The 10,961-nt window shown below is 37.8% G+C and overlaps 1 protein-coding gene across 1 annotated transcript in view; it reads right to left on the bottom strand.

The window, feature by feature from the left end:
* Positions 1–2,114: 2,114 nt before the first annotated feature.
* The window catches only part of ada2a (adenosine deaminase 2a), a 31,224-nt gene continuing 22,377 nt past the window's right edge, over positions 2,115–10,961 (bottom strand). The window contains 6 exon segments of the mRNA XM_060928341.1: positions 2,115–2,627; positions 4,334–4,536; positions 5,966–6,123; positions 6,220–6,328; positions 10,619–10,709; positions 10,805–10,932. Coding sequence (XP_060784324.1) covers positions 2,537–2,627; positions 4,334–4,536; positions 5,966–6,123; positions 6,220–6,328; positions 10,619–10,709; positions 10,805–10,932 — 780 coding nt within the window. The 3' untranslated portion in view covers positions 2,115–2,536.

Raw genomic sequence — 10,961 nt, 5'->3', positions numbered from 1 at the left:
GGAGCCCATGGCTGTTGATTTTAGGAACAAGTTTGAGGAGTCAGAGAATTTATACAGCTTTGAAATCTGCATCACCTGACCTTTCCTAACAAAGAATTTGAACAAGCCACAGCTCAATAAGCTAATTAAGGTCTGGAACCTTGGTAAAAGTTACCTGAGAACTCAAATGTATTGGGGTGCCCAAACTTTCGCATGATGTTCCTTTTCTTTTTTCACTCTCCAGTTGTCTCATCTCATCTCGTTATCTCTAGCCGCTTTATCCTGTTCTACAGGGTCGCAGGCAAGCTGGAGCCTATCCCAGCTGACTACGGGCGAAAGGCGGGGTACACCCTGGACAAGTCGCCAGGTCATCACAGGGCTGACACAGACACAGACAACCATTCACACCTACGGTCAATTTAGAGTCACCAGTTAACCTAACCTGCATGTCTTTGGACTGTGGGGGAAACCGGAGCACCCGGAGGAAACCCACGCGGACACGGGGAGAACATGCAAACTCCGCACAGAAAGGCCCTCGCCGGCCACGGGGCTCGAACCCGGACCTTCTTGCTGTGAGGTGACAGTGCTAACCACTACACCACCGTGCCGCCCTACTCTCCAATTGTACAAAACAAAAATAATACACAAATCTTGCAGAAAATGCTGAAATGTGTCGTCTTTACCTTTATGCCTTTTGGTGATCAGTTCATCTTCTGCTCACTTAACTATTCACAGTAACAGACATTTTCAGTAAGGGTGCCCAAACTTTTGCATGCTACTGTAGAACATTTTGCCTAGAATTCAGCTTTACACTCAGAACCTTTAAATGGTTAAAAATAAAATATCCTTCATGGATAACTGGTTATATATCTGATTAACTATAGTTTTCCCCAGGACATGTGCTGATGAATGCGCGATTCTGATTGGTCAGAAGGTGTTGATTCATTTTCATTAACAGCACCTCTGACAATAGTAGTGCAGCTGCAAATCACATGTTTATACAGTATTAACACACTTTAAACATTCATATGTTATCAGTTCTATAGTAACAGTTCATTCACAGGGAATTGTTTAGCTGCTGATATAATTTAAGCCTAAGAACGAATGAATAATTGTCTTAATTATTTATCAACAAAACACAAGTTTTTCTGAGATGTTTCTGTAACATTTATAGGAGTCTCCAGTGTCAGCCCTTTGTAACAGTTACAGGTCAAGTTGTAACTTTCATTGTCCTGATGCAGGGATTTATGCGTTCTGGTTTCTCAGTAACATGACAAGAAGCAAGTTCTTTGTTTTATTACTTTCAGTAGAGAGAGAGATAGAGAGAGAGAGAGAAAGGAGAGTGTCTAGTGAGGGCATGACTGATTATAGCTGCTATAATGTAACTTTATAGTTACATTTAACGTAACATCATATGTAACTATAAATGGATAAAAAGTTTGTTCTTTAATACATAAGAATTTTTTTGCATTGTCAAAGTGCTGTGGTATTAGAGGAATAAAACGCTACAGAAGATGCTGTTATAGGAAAATAATCACCTCTGAAGTGGCAGCAGTATCTCCGTTTCCTGTCAGGCTGCGCCACACCTCACAGTCGTTGATCGTTTTCTTTGAACAGCACGCCCCCAAGTGTCTGATTCCTTACTTAACATATTTGACCATGATTTGACTGTTAAACTAATTCTTACATTTCTTGAGGATTTTCCTATTCTGACACTAAGATTTAAAAAAAATATATATTTTTTGTCTTAACAGTTAAATAGAACAAAATCAGTCATCCGCCTGCAACATAGTTTACATGTATTATGTAAAAGCACTTGTATGGTTGTAAAACTAGATGAAATTACCTTCACAGGTTCTGAAATACAGCTGCTTGGTTGTTGTTGTTATTATTGATCAGTCAGTTTTCTTCTCACTACTGAAATTCATCCAAGATAAAGACTTCAAGATGTAGCGGAGAGTCAAATGGTGCACAGTTTGAGTTCAATAAATGAATTTGTCCAGCAGAGGGCGATCTATGCACTCAGAAGTCTTCATGGCGCTCCAGGTAAGAAGAACTTCTTTATTCAATCACATGTACACTTGTGAAATTCCTCTCTGCATTTAACCCATCTGAAGCAGTGAACACACATACCCAGAGCAGTGGGTAGTCATGCTAACAGTTCCCAGGGAGCAGTTGGGGGTAGGTGCTTTGCTCAAGGGCACCTCAGCCTAAAGCTGCCCCATGTTAATTGTAGGGTAAACTGGAGTACCCGGAGGAAACCCACGCAGACAACATGCAAACTCCACACAGAAAAGCCCCCGTTGGCCGCTGGGCTCAAACCCAGAACCTTCTTGCTGTGAGGCAACAGCACTAACCACTACACCACCGTGCCACCCAGCTTTCACCTTCAACAGCAGGACACTAATATTAAAAACACCCAGTTGAAATAAAAATGGAGAAATATTTAAAAAAAACACCACATCAAATGATCTAACTTTCAGTAAACTCGGTACTGATGGACATGTGCAGTTTGAACTTTTTCCACTTGAAGAGATTCTCAGTTTCTCCAGTAAGTTTACAGCAAAGTCTCAGAGACAAACTTGTCCCATTTCACTTGTAAAGCTGCAATGGCTTTTTCCTTCAAAGTGGGAGACAATGAGCTGTACCTGCGAACAAAAAGATCAGATATCAAACATCAAATATCCTGGGTGAAGAATTTTCTAAGATGGTGGATACTGAAATTACAGACGCAACATTCTGAAAAGGCTGAAGCGTTCAGGGAAAAATCAGGATGTTGAAACACTGAGATTTGTTTTGAATCTAAAGGAAGCAGATGGTCAGTCCAATAAAAATTCATTATTATTTATAATAATAATAATAATAATAATTATTATTATTATTATTATTATTATTATTATTATTATTATTATATCTTAATGCACTAATGTGCAAAATGTATTTTTCTTAATCAAAAAAAAAAATTCTCTTCCTGTCCAATTTACCTGAACATGTGCAATGAAGAGGAATAATTACCGTACATCCAGGTAAAATAGGACACTTTCTTTTTAAAAAAGATTTACTGCAGCCCACACCATCCAGTCGTTGGTTATTTTCCTATAACAGCACACCCTTTATATAAGATGCACTACAGTGTGTGTTTTATTACCTATAAAATAAACAGCAAATTTATACCAAAAGATTTCAGGTATGTTTCGATATTGTTTGGTTATTTAACTCATTTTATACAGTCATTAAAAGATAAATAACATACTGGAATGATCTATATATTATAGTTTCTCCTTATCCACATTAACAATTCTTGATGCTATATAAAACCTTTATAGTCATTTTAATACCATTATTTAAAATAAACACATTATTTTAAAGCTTTCTACATATGATCTGAAAAACAAGCGCATAAAGCACATCTGGAATCATATCATTGTATACACACACACACACACACCCCTACAACAAAGTAGTGTGTGAAAGTCTTGGCACCCTCCCCCACAAGCTTTGTTATAGATTTCTATTTTATGACTTCTACATTATCGAGTCAACAACACAAAAATATTTTAGAGTTCCAAACGTTTGTTTTCCAGCACAGAATTAAATGTTACAGGGAAAAAAAGTTTGTATCTGAGCAACATATTCCCTAAGAGTGCATTTTTCAGATTAAAAAAGAAAACATAATGAAGGTTGCTGGGTTTTGGTGCAAAATTAAAAAGCAAGTGTGACAGTCAAAGTGTTCAGAAGAACTGTGGCTGGTTCTGAAAGATGCTCAGTAAAACCTACAGCTCATTTCCTTATAAAACTGCACTTATTGCACATGAGACTACTTTTTTTTTTTTTAAGCAAAAGGTCGTCTCACACCAAATATTGATTTTGTTTCATTTATTATGGCTTACTGCTTATAGTATTTTTTTATGTTGAAACATTTCATTTCATTATATTTTAAGCCATTTTTGGTCGACAGCATTTCTTTTCATGTGCCTAAGACTTTTGCACAGGACTGTAGATGTATCTGAAACAAAATGGAGGTTATAGTATTACTAATAAGACCGATTTTATTTTATTTTTTAAAGCAACAAAGCGTTTTGCAAAACTAATTTAAAGACTCTAACAACTGTGAAAGTGTTCCTATGAAATATGGAAACATGAAAACACTTCTGATTATGTGGGAAAATTTTTACAAAATCTGTGTTATTTATAAGAAGTAACTTTGCTTTGTAATGTGATGATATTCGAGACCTGAAATGCTTTATTTAAAATAGTGGGTAATTTGTAGGATTTGTAATACACGCAATCTAACAAAACATGTTGCTCTGTGTGTGTGTGTGTGTGTGTGTGTGTGTGTGTAGGTATATGTTACCTCAGAGAGTTTAAGACAAGCTCTTTCAGTGTAGCTAAATTGGATTTCATTCCACCAAAGCCCATGAAAGCCTGGTAGAAATCGTATGAGAGCCCAGTCACTCCGAACAGAGCTGGATCGTCGGAGCTGATCACCATGGGATAACCCTCTGCCATTAGAACAGCCGCTGGATGGTTTCGCAGGTCTGAAACCAGCTTCAGGACCTGAGTGGGTGAAAAATAAGAATTTTTACATATTTTTGTCCTGGTGACTCACAGCACTGTTTAGATTGAATCATCTGATTCAACAATAAAAATAACTCTGTCTAAGTGCAGCAAGTATTAACTTGTGGAATAATATTAAAGGAATAATTTAGAGAGAAATCAAAATGGAATAAGTTCTAGTTTACTTCAAACGCAATCAGACGTCTTTGTTGTATGAAGTTTCTTTCTTTAGTTTTACATCAGTGCAAAGATGTTCATGTACTTGCTTAAAATAAAAGTGTTAATCTTGGTAATCTTATTAAAAAAAAAAAGAAAAAAAAACACTACACAGCAGAGATCATCTGTATTTACCAGAAGAATTGTGGAGTACAATTCTGTCATTAAACTTCAGTGATGCAAAACATAATGTAGATAATGGCCATCAGATGAATACAAATTAAACCACAAGTGCAGTCAGTCATTCTGATTTACAAAAGGCCCAATCCTTCTCCAGTGTGAAATGCCTGCCCATGTTTACTGTTAACTGCCCACCCACCTTCAGTGTGAACAGCACTGTGCTGACTGGTAAATATTCCACTGTTAACATTTGGAACAGCATCCATTTTTATGCTTCCACCACCTTAAGGTGCAGGAGGCATTATGTTTTCGGGTTGTCCGTCTGTCCGTGCCTCTGTCCATCTGTCCGTCCATGCGTGCGTCCGTCCGTCCATCCCAAAATCTTGTGAACACAATATCTCAAAGGCTAATGAAAGGAATTTCACCAAACTTTCACCATTTGTGCGCTTTGGGACAAACATGAACTGATTAGATTTTGAGGTTAAAAGGTCACAGGTCAAGATTACTGTGAAGTCAAATGTCCATCCCCAAACTTTGTGAACACCATATCTCAAAGATTAATGAAAGGAATTTCACCAAACTTTCACCATTTGTGCACTTTGGGACAAAGATGAACTGATTAGATTTTGAGATCAAAAGGTCTAAGGTCAAGGTCACTGTGAGGTCAAATGTCTGTCCGAAAACCTTGTGAACACAATATCTCCAAGGCAAATGAAAGGAATTTCACCAAACTTTCACCATTTGTGCACTTGGGGACAAACATGAACTGTTTAGATTTTGAGGTTAAAAGGTCACAGGTCAAGATTACTGTGGGGTCAAATGTCCATCCCCAAATCACAACTTAATAAGGCGTGTGGTCTACCAGGCGGAGGCATCCCCATCGACGCCGTTGGCGTCGAGTTCTATCTAGTTTATTCTTACTTGCTTGTTTTCCAAGAGAAAACTATTATGCTCATTATGTTACTAAGCTACAAAAATCCCATTACTAAACAGTGAAAGGTAATAAAAATCCTATGCATCTGAAACATAGCCATGAGCTCTCATCAGCTATAATCTTTCATCCAATCTTCCCTGATCAAGGAAAGAAATCTACCTGATTAGAGATGGGGCAAACCTCCACTGCTACATCCATCTCCCTGGCGCGCTCTTTGACCACAGGGTGACGAACAATCACAAAGCCATGTCCAATCTGAGATGTGTTGAAGAGCAGAGCGTCCATCATGTTCTGATCCACTGCTGTACCCTCGGAATCTACACAGGAAGTGGAACACTATCAAGTTACAGAAAATCAGGTGTCAGTCAAACTCTAGAAATATGCAGTATTTGGATGTCTGATGTGTGTGGTACCAGTCTCTCCTGCATGGAAGAAGTAGGGCAGATGGACTCCACGCTCCTCCGGCAGCCCCAAAGCCTCTTTAAAATACCACAGAGGATTTCCACTTTCTTCACGACCCACCTAAAAATAAAAAATTAAATTAAAAAAAAAAATCACGAGTGCATGAGCATTATTGTTTTTTTTCCTCTTTGTTGGTTTAAGATAGAACAAGACTTTTAGAATGGGAAAATAGATAGATAGATAGATAGATAGATAGATAGATAGATAGATAGATAGATAGATAGATAGATAGATAGATAGATAGATAGATAGATAGATAGATAGATTACACAAACTAATAATAAAACAAAAAACATTTTAGAATGATTTTTAAAACTCCACTGATGTACATTTTTCTTGCACCAATTCCTTCAAAGAGGGTTTTAGCCTAATAGTATAACTTATTATATTTATTTATTGTATTTGCTAAACTTTAAATCCTTTATTCAAGATGGACATGTCTTGGGAATCAGTGTCTGGTTAAAATATTCCTGATCATGTCAATTTACACCATTACTAATAATATTATTTAGAATAATACACTGTTATACTGTATAACCAAAAATAACCCAAAAATTTTATTAACTATACGTACTACAATGTCACACTTATTGAAAATGGCATGGGTCTATAATTACACACAAATATGCAATGATTGGTGAAAAAAGTCCATGTGAAATATTAACAGTGATATTATTTAGACAAGAGAATAAATTGTTAGTACTTGAGAGTTCAGGGTTAATTTGCATTTTTATATCCTTCACTGATTCATTTAACATCAGCAAAACATGTCAAAATATACCATAATAATCACAGTTTTGTTCAGCACTAGCATTATCGAGGATAGCTACACTGTCAGAAATAGAGGTACAGTAGGAGTCTATTTCTGTCCCCCAGGGTACAGGCTACACTAATGTACCCCCTAGGGCTCATTATTGGACTTCAAGGGAACTATGTGTACCTTTTTAGGGTGAAAAAAGGTACATATATGACCCATTCAATAATTGCGGGTACATTTCAAGTGTCGATTCTGTTGGTCTTCGTCAACTCTGTTATCATCAACCTGTGCAACCCATTAACAGAACTGACGATAACAAAGTTGACATTTCCCACCATTTTGGGTCTTAAATCTACATGCTAACCTCACACTAGCTACCACATGTCATGTATAAAAACAGAATGTAATGGATTTTAATAAAATTGTTTTTTAAAAAATGAGTGAGATATTCACTCCAATATCCCAGTAACAGATTTGACAAATAATCTCCTGTTGGTGTATTCCCAACATTCTGTTCAAATTAATGAGAGAAGAAACATAACATACCTCATTGCCTTTCTGAAGTTTCCCGCCAGAGGAAGTGGCATCACTCCGTGCAGGTGTCACGCATATTATTAAAAGCATTTGTGGATTTTATGTGGTTTTATAGCAGAGTTGACGAGAACATTGGGATAGATAAAAAAAAAATTTTTTTAATTACTAAAATTTCACATAATACAGAAAATAGACTTTCTGTGCAACTGATTTTATAACAGTAAAAAGAATAAGCCCCAAAAAGTAGATTGTTAGACTGAATCACTTCATATTTATTGGAACTGAATGTATGAATCAGGAGACGAAAACCGCCAATAATGTGGGGGGAGGGGTGGGAGTCATTTAGTTAATGTTTTATGGATAAATTGGGTCCAAAATGTACATCAAGCATCGCTATTGGTGAAAGTTTGTCATAATTTGCATTATCGTTCAAAACCGATTCAATAAAGATTTCTTTCGTGGAAAATAACAAAAGGTTTATCTCTGAGACGCAAATGTAGCCCAAATTCTAGAATGACCAATGTGTTCCCAGTAGTATATAAATGGTACAAACAAGTACCTTAGAGGGTACTGCCCCAGTGACAAGCTGCTGTACCCCTAAAGGTACAATAATGCACTTTGTTTTCTGAGAGGTACAGAACCGCATCGATACTGAGTATTGCATCATATCATCAATACAAAGCTCTTGATTTAATACATGTGTATTGAATGATATATTCAACAGTCTGTATAATCAAGTAGACTATTCATTATAAAATACTGCTTATATTACTTTTTTCTTCTGAAAAAGTAACTTACACTACGTTCAGACTGCAACCTGAAACGACCCATATCTGATTTGTTGTGAAATCTGATTTTTTTTGTTAGGCCGTTCACATTACCAATTATATGAGACTTGTATGCGATCTCCAATATGAACGGAAAACGACCCAAAAGTGTCCCGCATGCGCAAATTGACACGTAATAAGCACATCTACGTAATACGTAAACAAAATAAAAAGCGCACTCTTCAAGTTTAATGATTTCTTTTTTTTGTTTGTTTGTTTGTTTGTTTAATTATCTGGTTAAAGTGTGAGGTCTCGTGTGTGTTTTTGTTTCTGAACTGAAATGAAAACGTGTAGCCTGGTAACGAGGGTTGACTCCTAAATGTCTCTCTAATTTCTATACAAGTGCACTACATGTTACTAGGAAGTAATGGATTTTTAAACTCTATATAGTGCACTAGAGCTTCAGTAGGCAGTCATTTGGGATACGGCCGCTGTATTACCAAACTCTTAATTCAGGCTTAATAATTTGCACATATTTATTTCGTCATATTAATAAACTTTTTCTACATTTTTATAAATATTTATTTAGATTGTTTATAGCCAGCTGAATTCTACAACTTCTCTCAGCGCTAGCTCAAGGTGCATAAACACCAGTACAGTTTGCTATGGAGATGAGGCGAGACCTGGCGATGTGGTTTTTGTGGCGGCGGCGGAACTCACACAATAATCTGATTAATGTGGGCAGCAGACTAATGAGACCGAAGGTGTCAAATTACTGGAAATTTCCAGAACAATCTTGTAATACAGGATGGTTTAAGTTATAAATCAGTTATAGAAACTGTTTTATTTAATCAGGCTAACAGATCAACATCCAGGTCCCTACCAAATCCACCATTAGCTTGATCAATTCTATAAAAGTCTATTTAAATTCTGAAAACTGTACAAATGTTGTTGTTTTCCACCAAAGAGGCGGGATTAGCCAACGCAGAATAGTGACGTTTGTCTCTTGTTGATGACGTGTAGGTCGCATGAATGCGACCTGTCCGGTCAGACTGCAGTCGCATGTGAAAATATCGGATATGCATCGGATTTAGGACCACATATCCAAGTGGCCTGGGTCGCATGTGAAAAAAATCGGATCTGTGTCGTTCAGATTGTCAATAACAAATCGGATACAGGTCGCATATGGGCAAAAAAAATCGGATATAGGTCGTTTCAGGGTGCAGTCTGAACGTAGTCTTAGTCTTTGTCTCGAATCAGAAGAGCATAAGAATATTAGTGTGTCCTCACTGATTCTATCAGAGTTCAAGAAATCAACATGGTGACTGGGACGGTCTGGAAAGTAAGGACCCAAGATTCAAAAACGTCAGTCTTGCAGCACAGAAATAAAAGCACCCTGTGCTTCAGACACTCCGCCTTGGCTGCCTGGAATTCTACACCAAATTAGGCTAGTTTTGAAACGACAAATCAGAAACGCATGTGCACCACAGCGATTATTTTTTATTTAATTTTTTTGGGGAGGGAGCTAGTTTCATTACTTTTTATGTAAATGGGGTTGAAATGTGTCGAGACCTGGCAACCCTGCAATCCACGCTACATTAGCTGTTTTTATCCTACATTTCAGTGCATAGCTTTTGTTTATTTTATAAAAAGAGGCTAAATAGATCACCCAAACATCATCATTATTACATTTAATTTTTGCACTTTTATAATGGGGCGGCACGGTGGTGTAGTGGTTAGCGCTGTCGCCTCACAGCAAGAAGGTCCTGGGTTCGAGCCCCGGGGCCAGCGAGGGCCTTTCTGTGTGGAGTTTGCATGTTCTCCCCGTGTCCGCGTGGGTTTCCTCCGGGTGCTCCAGTTTCCCCCACAGTCCAAAGACATGCAGGTTAGGTTAACTGGTGACTCTAAATTGACCGTGAATGTGAATGGTTGTCTGTGTCTATGTGTCAGCCCTGTGATGACCTGGCGACTTGTCCAGGGTGTACCCCGCCTTTCGCCCGTAGTCAGCTGGGATAGGCTCCAGCTTGCCTGCGACCCTGTAGAAAGATAAAGCGGCTAGAGATGATGAGGCTTTTATAATGTTGAATATTTTAATCCATCGTACATGGAAACCTGTGACACAAATTCAGGCAATGCTTATTTTTACTGCACTTTTATTGTATTGAATGTGTATTTTGTGCATCACTGCACCCCTAGTTAACTGATTTGCTGAGCACATATGAGAGTGTGTTTGGTTTTTCTGGAGAATCCTGGATTTATTTTTTCTGTTATTGTATTTGGGGTTGTACTTACGAAGTCAAAACCTGCCATGATGTCTGGAAAGTTCCTCTGCAGTGTCATGGCCTCCTCCACCACCTCTGAAGCTTGTGTCGAATTCAAGCTTCTGATATATACACACACCAGTGACCAAATTTTTAGCTTGAATAGCTCCTGTACCCCGTCATACACATAAAAACATGCTCTATTAAAGTCTCTAACCTGTGGACGGTGAAAATGATTCGGGCTCCTAAGAAGTCTGGATACTGAGCCATGAAGTGTTGGAGAACCTCCCGACAAGCCCTCATGCTCCAATCCCTACTGTTCTTTCTGCCGTCAAGCTCATATGTCTGAGAGATGCCAAAATTAAGTCACTTAA

Source organism: Neoarius graeffei, chromosome 8 (genome assembly GCF_027579695.1).
Source record: "Neoarius graeffei isolate fNeoGra1 chromosome 8, fNeoGra1.pri, whole genome shotgun sequence".
Classification (NCBI taxonomy): Eukaryota; Metazoa; Chordata; class Actinopteri; order Siluriformes; family Ariidae; genus Neoarius; species Neoarius graeffei.
Note: the sequence above shows the minus strand (reverse complement) of the source record. Positions and strands in the feature narration are given on the sequence as shown.